The sequence below is a fragment of the Cygnus olor genome, chromosome 3 (assembly GCF_009769625.2).
Source record: "Cygnus olor isolate bCygOlo1 chromosome 3, bCygOlo1.pri.v2, whole genome shotgun sequence".
NCBI lineage: Eukaryota > Metazoa > Chordata > Aves > Anseriformes > Anatidae > Cygnus > Cygnus olor.
Window position 1 is genome coordinate 112,069,604 of NC_049171.1, and position 16,837 is coordinate 112,086,440.

The 16,837-nt window shown below is 41.2% G+C and overlaps 1 protein-coding gene across 3 annotated transcripts in view; it reads left to right on the forward strand.

Annotated features, from left to right (window-relative positions):
- Positions 1-16,045, forward strand: part of PLEK (pleckstrin) — a 55,815-nt gene extending 39,770 nt beyond the window's left edge. For all 3 annotated transcript variants that reach the window (XM_040553167.1, XM_040553166.1, XM_040553165.1), the window contains 8 exons: positions 2,200-2,355; positions 7,464-7,645; positions 8,877-8,968; positions 9,269-9,453; positions 10,938-11,042; positions 12,591-12,674; positions 13,901-13,970; positions 14,853-16,045. In XM_040553167.1, the coding sequence (XP_040409101.1) occupies positions 2,200-2,355; positions 7,464-7,645; positions 8,877-8,968; positions 9,269-9,453; positions 10,938-11,042; positions 12,591-12,674; positions 13,901-13,970; positions 14,853-14,992 (1,014 nt within the window). In that variant the 3' untranslated portion in view covers positions 14,993-16,045. The remainder of the gene's footprint in view (positions 1-2,199; positions 2,356-7,463; positions 7,646-8,876; positions 8,969-9,268; positions 9,454-10,937; positions 11,043-12,590; positions 12,675-13,900; positions 13,971-14,852) is intronic.
- Positions 16,046-16,837: the final 792 nt, after the last annotated feature.

Genomic DNA, 16,837 nt, shown 5'->3' on the forward strand with positions numbered 1-16,837 from the left:
TCCTGATCAGACCTGCCAGAGTAATCATCCGTGCAGCCACAATCATCTTCGAAAAGGGTGGAGGTGATTTTTCACTGATTTTCTTGTTATTTACATTAGGCTTAGGGGTTAGTGTTTTGGCTGGTACAACATGATCTCCAGTGAATATGGATTCAGATTTAAGAGTTGATTTTACGTCAGCTTAAGCCAATGTTTGTATATGTGGGGGACCTTGGGTCATCTGAGCAAGCACAGAAAACAACTCATTTTCTACTCATGTAGTGCTACGAATATTTAAAAAAAAATAAATAGGGAAGTTGCATGAGCTTTTAACTTGGCTAATGATTTCAGAGAGCAGTTCAGGGAACATTCATCTTTATCTGCAGTCTTTGGAGCAAGGGAGATGATTTGTTTTTTAGTCCAGGAAAATCAAATCCAGCATCCTGCATTTGTCTTTCATGAGCTGTTTTAGCTGCGACCGACATGAGTATGTTCAGGCTTGCTGATTGTGTGGATCTGAGGCTGCCAGTCTAACCCTGCTCCGCAGTGGCTTCCATTGACAGAGAGTCTTCAGGAAGTACTGGACTTATGTCTTTATAAGCAGAAGTATCATAAGATGCAATAAACTGGCAAAAGGAAATTGCAGTGGTTCTTGTATTGGCTCACCATCTCACTTGATTCCTTAGCAGAAAATCAACCTGTGGGTCAATTTGGGTTCTCCAAAAATGATAAATTCTTATGGCTCAAACTAAAGAAAACAGCGTTCAATCCATATGTGGTATCCACATCAAGGTTGGACCGTTCTTTTAGTTCTCTGTTCATCTGGGTTTCCAGAGAGCCTCCAGCACAGCAGTTTACCTTTGGAAGGCAGCATTCACTTGTGGGGCACCTTCTGCTTGCAGTGAGTGCTGCAGAGGCTGGAAGCAGGTCCCATTCTCAGTAAGATCTTTGCTGACAGTTTTTCCTCTTCATCCTGTAATTGAACTTAAGGTCTGATTCAGAGTGCAAAAGGCCTTTCTTGAGAGCTAAGGCAAGAAAAAAAGGATGTGATGGTCAAAGGTTTCATCCTGGGGGGGAAAGAGGGAAAGACTCAGTGTTTCTGTCCTGTTCACTTCTGCAGAAATGCAAATAAAAGTAACTCTGCCCATTTTAAAATCAAAACAAGCCACTTGCACAGCCTGATAGTGGCCACCTCATTTCTGTCTGTAGCTTTAGCTCTGCTTAGCCACCATGGTAGGAGAGGGAGCATAAACTGAGGTCTCTCTTCGTGCCAGAAAGATAAAGAAATCAAATGTTTTTGGAGGATAGCCTCTGATATGAGGCCTACAAATGTCGAGTGTGCATCAGTAACTCCTCAGAACTGTTGATTTTCAGCCCATCTAAATGCTCATTTGGCTGAGCAGTAAATCACTTGGGTGTCTGGGATTGTGACCGTTTTTGAAGCTGTCTGCAGGCTGGACCAGAAGTAAGCTAGCTAGGACACGACAGTCTTAATAATTCTAGCACTTAATTGTGCTCAGCACAGAGAGACAGGTCGTTCCTCTTTGAGGCCCTGTGAATTTTGCCATACGTTTCACTATACGTAGGATCTGGCCCTGGCTTTATTTCTGAATTTTTCACATCTAACTTCTGTGATTCAGAAACAGGAAGTAAAAGCTTTAAAAGATGAAACGAAGCACCTCAATTTCTCACCACACCAGTTGGAGATCCGCAGCCCAAGGCCTTTGAACTACTCATTACCCTTACTGTTGCTTTCTTAAGTCTAGAAGTCCTCTGAGGTATGTGCTTTCTTATCTGACAGCCAGGCCTCAAGAGCTGACTGTATTGTGGCATCAAGTCCTAAATACAGCACAGGAAGCCCAGAGTTAATGAGAGCGCCCTAATGGGTCAGTTCGCATCTGGAATTTTTGAGGATTGTTCCTAGTGTTGTCACTGGGTCATTTTGAAATCACAAACATACGGAAAAGAAACATCATCTGGGGTCACGATGCAATTTTGGAAAAATTCACAGCAGAGGTGACTAGAAGGGGAAATAAACAGTTGTCAGAAGAATAACAACATATTTTAACAGCATGGTGAGATGGGTGTGGTTGTGGCTCATTATTTCCCTTGAGATCCTATAGTTATTTTAGAGTCAATCAGATGTTCCCTGGTCTTTGGTGGATATCATATGAACAGTGATTTATCAGACATAATGTACACCATGATTTATTGATGCAGGGCAGTATGTTTAATACCTGGAAGCCGATGTGGGTCGTGCTCTTAGAAGATGGAATTGAATTCTATAAGCGGAAGGCTGACAACAGCCCCAAAGGGATGGTCCCACTAAAAGGAAGCACTATTAACAGCCCATGCCAAGATTTTGGCAAAAGAACGGTAAGTATGTTTTTTTTATAACAATGATTGACAGTATACTTGAACTCCTGGAGGCACTGAAGGGGCACAAGGCTGGTAGTTAGATTCTTTACATTTATCCTGGTGGTCACCTTCCCTTGTCTTAGAAGGTCGGAAGCAAGATTGGACTTGTGTAGAGTTTGAAAGGTGTGACTGTTTGAGTTAAAACTCAGGATATTTCAGGAAGAGCAATTCAGACAGTGTGGTTTTTTTTTTTTTTTTTAATTTCTAAGTCTGTCACAGCAGAGCTAAATTATATTGTCATGGGACACTTAGCAGCTGAATGGGGCAACTTTTGTATTAAATATAAATTCAGCTGCTAAGAGCCACAGAATAAAATTGTGGAAAACTATTTCATGAGCAACAGAAAAAAATAATTATTAATTACTGAATAATAATTAATTATCGTGGCAAAGAGCCATGACTAGCCTATTTGGACAGGAGGGAGATAAATGCTGTGGTACAAATGCCTCCCAGAAAGCTGTGATTCCTGTTTCATTACCCTTTGGTAACTACCTGACCCCATGTATTTCGCATTCACATGATGTATATTAATTGCACATTGCGTGGTTATGTGTAGAGCTTTTGTGTGTGACTAAGAGCTAGCTACGTGTATACTTGGGGAGAGAGAGGAAAATAATTGGGGGAAATGAGTTCAAATGATGTACACATTTGGGCTGTCTGTGGCTGAGCGCAGCAAGCACATGGGTAAGGTCCCAGTTGGATGTATTAGAACGAGTCCAGAGGAGGGCCATGAGGATGCTCAGAGGGCTGGGGCACTTCTCCTATGAAGACAGGCTGAGGGAGTTGGGGTTGTTCAGCCTGGAGAAGAGAAGGTTGTGAGGAGACCTTATAGCGGCCTTCCAGTACCTAAAGATATTTGTCAGGGAGTGTAGAGATAGTTTAAAGCCATTACTCCTTGTCCTAAAAAAGGTGAGATTAAGATTAGATATTCAGAAGAAAGTCTTTACTATGTCAGTGGTGAGGCACTGGCACAGATTGCTCAGAGAAGCTGTGGATGCCCCATCATTCACAGTGTTCAAGGCCAGGCTGGATGGGGCTTTGGGCAACCCGGTGTAGAGGAAGGTGTCCCTGCCCATGGCAGGGGGTTTGGAATTAGATGATTGTTAAGGTCCCTTCCAACCCAAAGCATTTTTTGATTCTAAGTTCTCAGTGAGACGCGTAGATCATGATATTCATAAATTAAGAGTCTTATTTGAAAGAAAATAAAATGCAGGAAAATGCAAGCATACATATTTGGTTACAGGGTTCCAGAAAAAAAAATCTGTTGGTGAAACAGGATTTCCATGAGCAAAGAATAATATATTTAGCCCTTTGATAACTTAACAACTCTCAATTTCAGTTTATTAAATAGGTGCTATAGACCCAGGAATTCCTCTCACAGAGAGTTTCCCCCAGAATCTGGGAGATTATCCAATTGCAATTCAAATAAACTTGCAGGCGGATGACTGAAAAACAAAACAAAAAAGAATCTCAGGGAGTGTTAGAAAAGCAGAAATAGTGTGAGAGAGTGCACTTCAGAGAGCACTTCTCTCATATGTATAAACTGAGGAGAATTATCTGTCCTTCAGTTCCGTGGTGAGTGGAGTCAGGGTTTAGACCTGCTTGCTTTCTTTTCTTTCTCCTTTTTTTTTTTTACTTCTCTTTTTTTTTTTCTTTCTGTGCTCTGACCAATATTTATATGAAAAAATTATGTTGATTTTATGGAGTCTTTTTAGACTTGAATGTGTTAAGAGGCTCTTAACTTAAAAGCTCTGTTTGGGCCAGTACTAGCAGAGAATAAGATTGCTGTTAGTCCTGGGCTGAGTCAGGAAAGTGATGGATGGCTGCTTTTTCTGGGGACAAAAGGTTTTAGAGGACCATTACTGTGTAAATCGCACTGTGGGCAGGATCATCAAGAGCTGCCAGCTCTTCCTAGATCTCTGTAGGCACTGGGAGCTGTCCGCGGAAGGAGACCATTATTGTGCCCAGACAGAGAATTTCATGATCATGCATCCCTAACCTGTCCCACGCCTGTCATAGATATTGCACTACCTGAACTGGCAAGGGAGAGCATCCAATTGATTCAGAAGCAGTTGAGATCAAACCCATTTACTCTTTCGTCTCCCCAACAGCACTGCCTGGCTCACCTGTAGGCATGGCTGGGCAATCCTTACTGTTTGACTCCTGCAGCTTTGCACCTGACCTTTTGCTTCAGCAGGCATGGCTTTGTGTCAGTGGATTGCCCGAGCACAAGGCAGGAGCTCTGCATTGTTGCACTTGACTCCACCTCTTTTGCAAACCGTGAATAATAAGGATGAAGTATAATTATATCCAGGACTAGAGCATGAGGTAGGACATTAAATAACCAAATAAAGGAACTCAGTTTATCTGCACACATTTAGTTCTAATTCAGCTGATTAAACTGTGTTCCTACATTATCTAAATAACAGTCTTCTGTACAGCTCTCCTTACTCTTTATGTGAGGTGTAACTCATGGGAAGGAGGGTACTGTGTTCAAGAGTATTACAGGTCCTACAACATAATGCTAGAAGTAAAGCTTTTCTCGTAAAGCGTTTCTTTCCAGGCAGATTTTGCTAGTTTTTAGGTCCCACAAAGGCACTAAGATCAAATCAGTATTGTTCTGTAGTGGTTGCTTGGAAATGTCAGTAACAGTATCATCCTTAGCAATAATGAAAAGATAATTCACCAGCATATGTGCACTCTACAAAATGGGCAGAGTCCGAAGTGTTCAGTGTCAGATTTGGGGGACAAGGCACCCAAAATGTCTTTTCATAAGTAAGATCTGCTGCAGAGTTTGAAGTCAGTAGAAGTGATACGAATGACTTCAGCAGGTGTTGGAGCAGATCCTCCTTGGGTCAGTGGGATGTTTCTGCAAGCCCATAGACCAGCAGCCCTGGAGACATACTTTGTCTGAAAACTTGCACTGTTCAGACAGCCAAAACTGCAACATGCTCATCTGTACCAGCAATACTGTCACTGGGATTGTTCTGACAAGCAGTTACTGCCCCAAATGAGTGAAATTAATTTACTGCATGGATTCCTTGAAAATACACAATTTTTATTGTTGTATCTTAAATCTTACAGCTGTATTTCACAGCTGAATTCAAAGCCTCTGCATTGCATACTACGTTCTAGTTGGTTATAAGCTAAAATGTACAGTTCTGCTTCTTATGTGAATTATTCTGGTTTGCAGTGGTTTGTGTACGTTCATATCGACCTAAAACTAAACTTTCATTTCTAGCAAGACTTCTGTAGGGTAAGAAATGGGATCTTTTTCATTACGTCAGTTTTAAGTTCAGTCTTACTCACTTAGTCCTTGCCCCAAATTGGACCCATCAAGCTGTGAGCAGACTTTTGTATTCATCTGATTTGATTTTGGCTTTTTGAATTGGAATGTGTCCCTGCCTCTAGGCCTATCTGAAACCTCACGGCACATCATCAGCACACTTGGTTTATTAAATCAATTGCAAAAAGCAGATGTTGGGGGGAAAGGAAGCGACCTTGGATTTGTTAAACAGATATATCCTGTTCACAAGAGGCTGTGACTGTATATTTAAAGATTTTATTGTAAAATGTATTCACCACTGTTCACTGTTGTTGATCTGTTTCATCACTACTTAATCTGATGTTAATTCTGCTTCTCCCTTGGCTTTTCTCTGGATAGCATTATCATGTATGGTTGCTCATAGTAGGATTCATTTCTCTTAATTTAGCTAAACTGTTGGTGTTTAGTGCAAGTTGATGCTCTAATTTTCTCAAAAATACAAATAGATGTACATCTCCAGAAAGAAGACTGGTCAGTTCTAGGATTGGAGACTTAACCTTTCCACCAACTTCAGAGGAAGCCTGGGTGCCCAGCCTAGTGGCCTAGGTTTCTGAAAGCTAGAGTTAAGAGAAGACTTGGAAAGCTCTTTCTCCTCATACTAGAAATAAAAACTCTAACTTTTCACTGTGTATCCAGTGCTTTGCAATTTTGAAATCTCTCCACAGTAGTCACTGGGATTTCTGTGTGGTTTCAGGACATCAGAATATTTTCCATTTACCAGTCTGGAAGATAGATATTTGGGATGTTCAGAACCATGCCATTTACAAAAGCAGGCTTCAGTAGACTTTGGTGTTTTGATGTCAATGTTTTAGATTCACTGCTTTCTGCCCTTTGATAATCTCTGCTTGTCCTCATGAACCCATGCTGTTTGCTCCCTTATTAGCTTGATGTTTGTAGTTTTTAGTTAGATGCCAGCTGAGTCTGTTTATTCCAGTACAACCACAAACCTGGCTTGTTCCACAACTAGTGGAACAAATAACAGTTCCACTTACGGGGAGCTACATTTTAGAGGAAATGGAAGCCCTCTTGACTGAGTACTTAGATCTGTATTTTCCATCCAAAAGATCACTGGATGAAAATGAGATCAAACAGTCTAAACTTTTTTCTTCTTCAGGTTGGTGTTTTTTTTCTGCCTAGACCTACCTTAAAAGATCTGTTCTCGCTTCTGGGGTTTTGAGGAATACACGCTTTCCATTGTGATCAATTTAGAAAAGCAGTGATCAGAAGGTGTACGTAAGGGTCAGATGTTTCATCTACCTACCAAGCCCTTAAAAGACTGCAAACGTGTCCAGTTACCCTCCAATGTGACTGTGTCCTTTTCTCCCTGTGTGAATCAGTACCTTAGCAGCATGATGCAGTTTGTTGTTTTAATGTTGTTGTTCTCCTCCGAACTGACGACATCTCTAATTATATTAAGACAAGTTTATGCCCACTGTAAGCGTGCAGGGACTGGGCATTTCAGTCTTTCAGCTGTTTTGAACTTCGCAAATCACCAGTTATAGCAGTGCCACTCTCTTCTGCTGACAACATCAGGAATGCTCACTGGGAAGTAACAAAAGGAGTCAGTTACGTATACTGCCTGTCCATGTTTTTCTTCAGAATGTTTTTTATTCAGCTGGCTCTAAAGCACTTTCTGTAGCCCCGTAGGCATAGGTAGGCGGTATGCCATGGTGATACCAAGTTAATCATATCCAGCCAGCTACACCAAAGTAACGTTAAAAAACAATGTTTATCCTTCCAGTTTGTCTTCAAGCTCACTGCAGCCAAGCAGCAGGACCACTTTTTTCAAGCTGCCTACCTGGAAGAGAGAGATGCTTGGGTACGGGATATCAAGAAAGCAATTCAGTGCATAGATGGAGGTCAAAGGTTTGCCAGAAAATCCACAAGAAAATCTATCAGACTGCCTGAAACAATCAACCTGAGGTTTGTTCTTGTATCTCTGCACCCCTATTTACTTCCACCTGCACCCAGTGTGGCATATGCATAACCTCGATGTGGAAGAGCTATAACCGTTTCTGCTACCTAGCTGGCTTCCCTTGGAGTCCTTTCTGTGTAACTGTTTCAGAGCATGCCATGATCGAAATGAGCTAGTGGTTAGAGCTCGGTAGATCGTTTTAATACATTGACTTTCATCAAAGCATGTGTATTTGTCAAAGAATTCTACTTATGAGGAAGCTTCTGAGCACACTGCAGCGCAAAAGGAGACCCCAGCCGAAGTGTGATTCCTTCAGGAGAGGCATTTTTGTACAGTACAGAATTTATTTTAGAAATATTTTATACATTTGTTTGCTCTGCAGGCAAATGCTATTGTTAGCAATAGTTTTTGGATGGTGATGAGAGAGTGGTGCCTGCAAGAGGTCTTGGAATTGGCAAAGGGAAAAAAAGAGATAAAGAGCACATACAGAAAGCCATCTGCTTGTCAGTACTTAAAAGAAAATAAAAAATAAGGACAGTGTAACTTCTGTCTTCGCACAGTAAATACCAAAGTACAAGTGAGCCTACTTTGCTTCTTAAAGCACTGTGTAAAACTGCACAGGACCAAGATCCAACTAAATCTGTCTTCAATGGCTTCAGCAGCGGGATCACCCTGACTGAATAACGAACCAAAGGATTTAGCTTGTGACATTTAGTGTTTGTCCTACTCGTCATTTCAGAGCTCCAGGGGCAATTAGTTTTGAGCAAGTGAAAAGCAAGGGGGGGAAAAAGGAAGTCAGACCAGGAGTCACTGAAGTTACTCAGGGCCTCTGAGAGTATGCGGGTTTTGGGGATGTCACAGTGTTTTTGCTCTGCTGAGGACCTTTGGGAGAACATAGCAAAGCACCAGGGCTGTGAAGCTCTGCAGAGGAGCCTCAGCAGTGGGTGTTCCTCTGTTCACACTGCAGTCATCACAAGCTGGTACAGTCTTAAAATAGAGGTGTGGTGAGCCCTTTGTGCAGTTACTCTTCTGTTCCTACAGTTATGATAGGGAGGTGGTGAGGCCTCTGTGCTTTGCACAGTAAACTTTTCAGGAGACTAAACTAAGTCATACTGTAGGTCTATAGAGATTGCTATGCTCATAAAATATGAAGACCCTGTGAAAGAGAATGATATTACTGTACCAGCCGACTAAAGCTTTTTATTTGCTAACAGTTTCTGTGGTTCTTTTTATGCACAGTGCTTTGTACCTCTCAATGAAAGATCCTGAAAAGGGAATAAAGGAGTTGAAACTGGAAAAAGATAAGAAAGTGTTCAATCACTGCTTTACAGGTAAGAAGCTCTTGTTCCTCTTTTCCATTCAATAAAAGGAGCACAGAGCTAAGAGTCTCAAGATAGATCAAAACAGCTCTAAGCTCCGTAGAGCATAGAGAAGTTTTAGGAAAAACCTGGCAGAGGTCATCTTGACCAACAGGGGAGATGCTCAAAGGATGAAGCTTAAGAAAGTGTTCAGATATTGCCATATTAAGCAAGAGGAGGAGGAGGAAATTAAACCAGTGACAGCAAGTATTTTTAGGTTTCTGCCTGTCTGTCTTGGGTTGTGGCTGATAATGTTTATTTCTTTGTAACCAGGCACTTCTGTGATTGACTGGCTGGTGTCTAGCAACTCCATCCGAAATCGCAAAGAAGGACTCATGCTCGCCTCTTCCCTCTTGAGCGAAGGCTACCTACAGCCTGCAGGAGATACATCCAAGGCCGCAGCTGAGGGACTGTCAGACACCCCCTTCTTAGATCTCAGCGATGCCTATTACTACTTTGTGAGTGTTGTATTCTGGTTTTCCTTTATCCCAGACTTGCAGATACTCTGCTCTTCTCAGGTTTGAGTTGGGATTCTTAAGTCCTGGAGGAAAGACTGTACAGAACTAGAGATCTATGTTAATTGTCTTTCTCTATGTGACACTCAGAATAAACTGTCTCACTTTAACATCTGTAACTAAGACAGTTCTTCTAGCACTCTGTGTGAACCGAGTGCAGAGATTCTTCTTAACTTGGGCGTTATTCCCAGTAATTTCGGCACTGACGAGGACTTAGCCACCAGTTCCCCTGATGATTCAGTGGAGTGGAAGGGAGTAATTCATCATCATGGGGCTTCTCAGAGTGGCTCAAGCTGGAAACACATTTTTGTGCACTGAGCTGGCAGATCTGACTCAGAACACAGGCATGCACGCACACACATAGAGCTTGCCTGTGAGCAAAAAAGCAAAAGTTGTTTTGTTTTTTTAATATCTACCTGATAACACCTGTGCTGGGTAGCTTACCAAATCTTTTCAAGTTGTTTCATATTCTGTGGATGGATTTGTAGAACTTGCAATACCACAATCACAGCCAAACATTTTAAAAAATGTTTGGTTTATGAACTGATGCTAACAAAGGGTCTTCCTACTGTTAAGTAAAATGGCTTAAATATTACAGTTTTGTTTATACTTACCACATAGAATCACTCCATGAAAAAATGAATCTCCCGTTACTTCATTTGTTTTCCTAGAACACCTCTGTGGTAGAAAGACTCTACCTGTGCAGAAATGGAAGCACAGATGGTGCTGGTGAAGGCAGCCATGTGGCCATCACAGTTCCTGGCTACCAGGGACACTTCTCTTGATACCTCATGTATAATTTGCTTGCTTTCAGCTTGCTTTTAGTTTGATTCAGTACCAATGTGGTGTGAGGAGGTTGCAGCAGGTCAATGTCTGACTTGGTGTCAGGTAAACAGTAAGCACAAAAGCTTACTACATCCAATACGTGTGGTTATTCATACCTTTATTCATACCATTTGAGCAGTGTAAGGCTTCAGTAACCAGCATCACAATTTATCTGGTGTGGAGAAGATGGCCTAGATGAGAGTTTCCTCTTCTTCTCAAACTTCAGGTGCTTGTGATGGATGTAGGGAAAGGAAGGTTATATTGGGTTGGGGAATGGACAGCCTGGGATGTATTGGCTGTGCCAACATTGCTTCACATGGCTTCATATGAACTGAGGTAGATGTAGATGCTCCAGCTCTCTTCAGATGCCCTAAGACCTGGTGTAGTCCTATCTCATACTGAAGTGCTTCCGTGGCAACTTGGAGAGGTCCTCAACTTTACAGGATGGTTTTCCAGTAGAAAAGTTGATTTTTTTTATTTTTTTTTTTTTGTAACAGAAACAGGGTGAAAGGATGCCAAAGAGAAGTCAGATTTGTACATATATATATATATAAACAGGCACCATTTGTGTAACTTCTGAATTTTCTCTTGTGGTCATGCAGCCAGACAGTGGTTTTTACTGCGAGGGGAATTCTAGTGACGATGATGTGGTCCTGAAAGAAGAATTCAGAGGCTTAGTAGTCAAACAAGGATGTTTACTGAAACAGGTCAGTATTGCATGCCTTCTGTTCTCTCACTGGGATGATGATCAATGGATACAAAATTACTCTTCTACACCTAAAAATTTTAAAGAAGAGAGAAAAATTAGCTTATGCCATGTCCGCATTTGACAGGTTTAATCTCTATCCCTCCCCCTTTTTACTGAAAGAACCCATTTTGTAGCATGGCAGCAGGGCTTTTGTCCAGAGTTGCAAGGTTTATTGTTCTTAGTACAGAACAAGACAGCTTAGTGTTTTAATTAAACACGAGAGTGCTAAAGCAAGAGATGTGACAAGCAGGAGGTATTTTAGCAAGGTTATCTGCTTCCTCTGGAAGTTTGGTGCCATGAAGGAAACCAGAAAATATCTGTTGGGATCATAAGTACTTTCTGGTGGTGCTCACCTGTATTTCTCTTGTTCAACCACATTACTCAAAAGCAACAGAAGAAACTGGATGTGAGTCTTTCTGCTAACGTTTACCCTGTCACATCCACCTCTGTCTAGTTAGTAGGAACTTCTTGCAAACAGCAGTAGTTAATTGAGAAACTAATATTTTGAAATACTGAGAGGAAATGATTCACGACAGTCTCCAGCAGTTAATCTGGATTTGGTCACCTTCAGAGAACTATGGATCACTGCTTGAGAGTCTCACCATTTCTGCAGATAATGTGTGTTCTCAAGACTGCAGCAAAGGATGGGGAAAACCTAGATCTGCTGGGAAGCGCTGTTACCCCAGTTACTTTGTGAATGCTGTAAAATGAGTAAGAAGGTTTCATCTTCCCTGGTCACAGGGGTTGATTTCCTGGGATGTCTCCCAGGCTGTCCTCCCTGCAACTTTTATGATTTCTCATCAGGCTCAGGCTATGAATGGCAGGATGTTTGCATTGGAGGGGAAATTTCCTGTCTTCTAGGAAGACAGGCCAGGACTATATGAACTGGATATAGTCCATGAGTGCTTAGGGTCCATGTGCCCAGTATGAGTCTGTGAGGCTGTGGGCTGGCCCAGACGAGCTCTCTCAGAGCTCCCATGATGAGATCTCCCAGAGCTTGAAAGCACTTAAACAACACTGATTGGAGTTGGTAGACTATAAGCCAGGGTGTCTTGTTAATATGATTTGGATGTCTATACCACTTGGAGCTAAATCTATTTGCTGTCTTTCTGCTTGGTCTACACCTGTGTGAGAGGTCCTACAAAGGCTGTATGCCTCAGAACAGCATTGCTGGAAGGCAGCAAACTGGCAGGGAAGCTTCCTAAGCCAGCCAGCAAGGGATACTGTGGAGAAAGGTTAGGGTCTGAACCCTTCCTGCAGGACAGATCGCAGCCATGTTTTGTGGCATTTAAACCTTGTTCTGACATCTCATATGAATGTCATCTCCTATGTTGAAGCTGTTGTACTTTGTGTATAAAAAAAAGAGAGAAGCCAGTGAATATTTCCTGTCCAAAATATTAATTTTTTCCCCTTTCATACTCCCATGTTCTCTTGTGCATGGGTAAGCTGTCTGCAAGCATTTGCAGGGAAAGCAGTTCATGACATGCCTCTCTTTTAATTTTTCTAGGGACATCGAAGGAAAAACTGGAAAGTGAGGAAGTTTGTTTTAAGAGAGGACCCTGCATATCTTCACTACTATGATCCTGCTGGAGTAAGACACATTTGTTCAACTTTGGTTTATTTCCCTGTTTATTTGGTGTTGTTTTTTTTTTAATTTATTTTTAAAGCTACATTCTTCTAGAAATATAAGTGGAGTATTTGCTTGGGGATGTGTGATGGAAAAGGTTAAGCAGGATAGTGGGGCTGTTTGTGCTCACACTAGCTGGCTGCCTTCTGGAAAAGCAGAGGGAAGGATGGTTTCTGGGGCTGGCATGTGACATCCAGACCTGGGAACAGGCAGCACTGAACTGTTCTCTCACCTCTTCTTTGTGATTAATTAGAATTAATGTGTGGTCCCATTTGATTAAAGTGGATGAGGTTAAAAGAGCAAATTAAGGCTATACCATCATTTTGCAGTTTGTAATCAAGGTGTTTTCTGTGTCAGACTGAAACATGGCATTTTGTTTCTCGTGTAATTCTTATGGATCAAGGCCTGCTCTGAGAAAGGAAGGGGCATCACCATAGACAAAACTTGACCCACATAAGCTGGTTTCCAGATGAATTCAGCACATAGTATTTATTTATTTTGTCCAGCACTGCCACAGGAGCAGAGCTATTGTTGTGGGTTCAGGTTCTCTAAGCTGTGTCTGTCCTGCTTGGCAGAAGCTGCCTAGATGCACTGGAGAATCAACGCTGAGGAGTTTGACCTCTGTTTCCAGCATCTTTCCCACTCCTGGCTTCTCCTCCCAAAAGGCTGAAGTGTGTCAGCTCATAGGAACTGCTGGTTTCAGGCTTATGCCAACAAAAATGCTTCTTCACCCAGTCTTTGGCTATTGCAATCCTTCTTCCTCAAGTGCAGAAAAAGACAAGATTGTAAATAAATGTATATCTGGTCCTGCTGCTTGTTTTTCAATAAACCACCACCACCAACAAAAACTTTTAAAGATCTCTTCTTTATAACTAACCTGCTTTTCACTGTAACATCAAAGGAAAGCCTATAGCTGGTAAAAGGTTTATTATTTTTTTCACACCTTTGCTCAGAGCATGGTAAATACTCTGCAGATCCTGAATTCCAAATTCTGAAAGATTTCCTATTTATTTGCAGATTTGCACACCCCCTACCCTCCATATCATACAGATTGAGGATACCCTGGTTTTCTCATGTGACATACAAAGTCACCAAATGTTTTTGTTTTCATTCTGGAGTTTTAGTCAGATATTGACATGTGAAGAGTTTCAGAAGAGTTGTATTTCATTTTGATTTCTTATCTTCCCCAGGGAGAAGATCCTCTTGGAGCAATTCACTTGAGGGGCTGTGTGGTGACAGCAGTGGAAGATATGCCAGACTGTAAGGAACCTTACTGAAAGAGTTCTAAGTTTTGTGTTATAAGTTTCTAGTGCATTCTTTAAATCTGCCTGAAACCACAAGTGTTTTTTTTTTTTAATTCAAAACCAATTTGCAATGATTCAGTAATTCTTCTAACTACTAGGCTCTCTTAATTACTGGAGGAGGGTACTGTGATAAAGGTAGCAAGTGGGAATCTTGTTCTTTGTCAGTTGTTCAGACTTGTCAAAATGATGACATGGTATCCCTATGTTAGGATAACTGGCCTTACACAAAATAAGCTGAGTTCTCGTTTTAATTCATGAATTTCATGTGGAAGCTTTACATTACAAATGGTTGTGCCAATGACTTGTTACTCTACATGTTCTGTTCCCTCCCAAAGCTAGAAACTGTGGCAACAGCAATGGTTAAGCATTGCTGCAAGGAACGAGAAGCATTCGTTCAATGCATTCTCTGCTCCACAGGAGAGGCAGGCTATCATCCCCAGCCAGAAAGTCTGTTGGCATCTCAATGCCTGTGTAGGCTGTGCTACAGTACATGAAAAGAGCCAGAGATTTCTGATGTGACTTAAATGTCTTGGTTTTGTACCTGGCAAAGCACTGCAGGGCTTGGGTAATGTAAGCTCTCTGCAGGGCTGCAGATTCTTCCATGGTTGGACATCAATTGAACAGGGACTCCTGAAAGTGAAATGTGCAGAACTCACGGATTTTTTTCTCCAAGACAGTGACAGATCTCATGGATCCTATCTTGCAAATGGTTTCCAAAGGCATGATCAGGCACAGCTGTAGAAAGGAAGGCAATCTCTTTACAGAATGCAAAAGAAGAAACATTTTACATACAGGAGTTTATTCTCTCATAGCTGACTTCCTTATTTCTTCCCTGTAGCCAAGAAGTGTGATGTTGAAAACAACCTGTTTGAAATCATCACAGCAAATGATGTCCACTATTACTTGCAAGCAGCTTCATCCACAGAGCGTACAGAGTGGATCAAAGCAATTCAGGCAGTTTCTAGGACTGGGAAATGAAGATGATCCACCAGCCAGAAGACAGACAACTGAAATGAATTACTCCAAACAAAACAGGAATTTTAGCATTTCACTGCGAAAGCAGTATCATCTGGAAAGGCCTCCTAAGGCTTGTGGGTTGGGGGGGGGGGGGCAGGGAGGGGTGGGTAGTAAGTTTCAATTCTATAGTGGGCACTAACAAGCTAACATTTTCCACTTCTGTTATGGTAATATCTTACTAAATTACAGCATAGAACTTGTCACATTAGTGTGTGCTTCTTGTAAGAATTAGTCTACCTTGGGAAGGTTATACCTTATGCCTTTCCCTGCTGCCACTGCAGACAGCAAGAATTTCACCATTACCAGGGGACAGAATCATGTTGCTGACTGTAAGGAACTCAACTAGTTACCTATGATTCAGCCTGTGTTGTGTTTCAGTATCTTCTAATAATTCAAAGGCTTCTTCAGACAAACTTTACACTTTCTTCTTTACCAGCCAGTAGTTTTTCTACTGCCATGTTCTCCCATCCAAGTAATATAATAGGTTTAAGGAAAGAAATTAACTAATTCGAAAACCTGAACCAAACCTTTAAAATCCTTTAGTGTTAAGGAAAGGGAGAATGCAGACAGTTATGGAAATGAAACACCATGTGGAAAGCACTTACAAATCTGAAAGATGTAGAAGTTTCCCCACAGGAAAATTCTTCTCTTGTGGTATTTCAAACATGAAACAATCTGTTTGTCTTCCATATCCACTTGATTTTGACCCTTGCTAAATTTCTCCATAAGAACCTGCTCCAGTACCATTGTTTTTCTTCATTTAGATCTCCAAAGCAGTTGCTAGGGCGTCATCTACTGCTGATATGACCTGTATTTGAATTCAGAATCTTGCAGGAGAAGGGAAAGGATCTATGCATTACTTGAACTACCAACTGAACTTCCAACTGAGGTGGTGGTGTTTAGGGTTTTTCTTTTTTAACCTACAGCAATATACACAATGCTTGGCTCTGTGCCTGAGTTAAATAAAAGAAACATTATTATTTTTGTAACTGAAATAAATGTTATAATTTGATGGTATCAGGTTACCTGAGCAATCTTTTTATTTTTTGTCTTACTGTATGCATCAAACTTCGAAGTCTTTAAACTTTAAGCAAGAGCTGGAAGTCAAAGTAATACCAGATTCTGCATGTAGCCTGTTCCTGTTGCAGATGGATGTTCTGTGTGCAAGTAAACTTCACAACTTCAAAATTTTAAATAAGGTACCTTGAGAGTTCTTATTCAGATATCTTTAAAAATCAATGTGGAGCTAAAGCTTATCTTCACTTCTGTTTCATTATACCCTTATATGCATGTATACAAGGAAAACAAGAAGCCAGAAGCTGCTGTCACTTCAGCCTAGGGTATTCTAATCGGTGTTCAAGGAGAAACTCTCTCTGGTTCATTGAAGCTGTGGTGTCACACAACGTTTTTGGTTATTTTAGTTACACAGTATGAATATCTTTTGCTGTAGCTGAACCATGCCTTGGTCTGCTGGACCAGCCTGGCGATACAAGCCTGTTGGGGCCTGGAGCTTAGGTTCAACGTGAAAATATAACTTTGGTGATCTACTTTATGCATTTGGGTCAATATAATTACCAGCACAATGGAAAGCTATAAATACAGTAACAGATCACTATGTAGTCTTACAATAAATTCAGGATGAATGCATTCATTTTTTATTGGGAGGAAAAAGGATATGAATGTATCATCTTCTAATTCACAACAGCAGCAAAAACAGTTCATACAGAGCAGGTCTAAAGAGATCTGAGCCTAATATGTCTGAAGGTCCTTTGCTTATTATTCTCAAACATACTAACGCAAGTACCT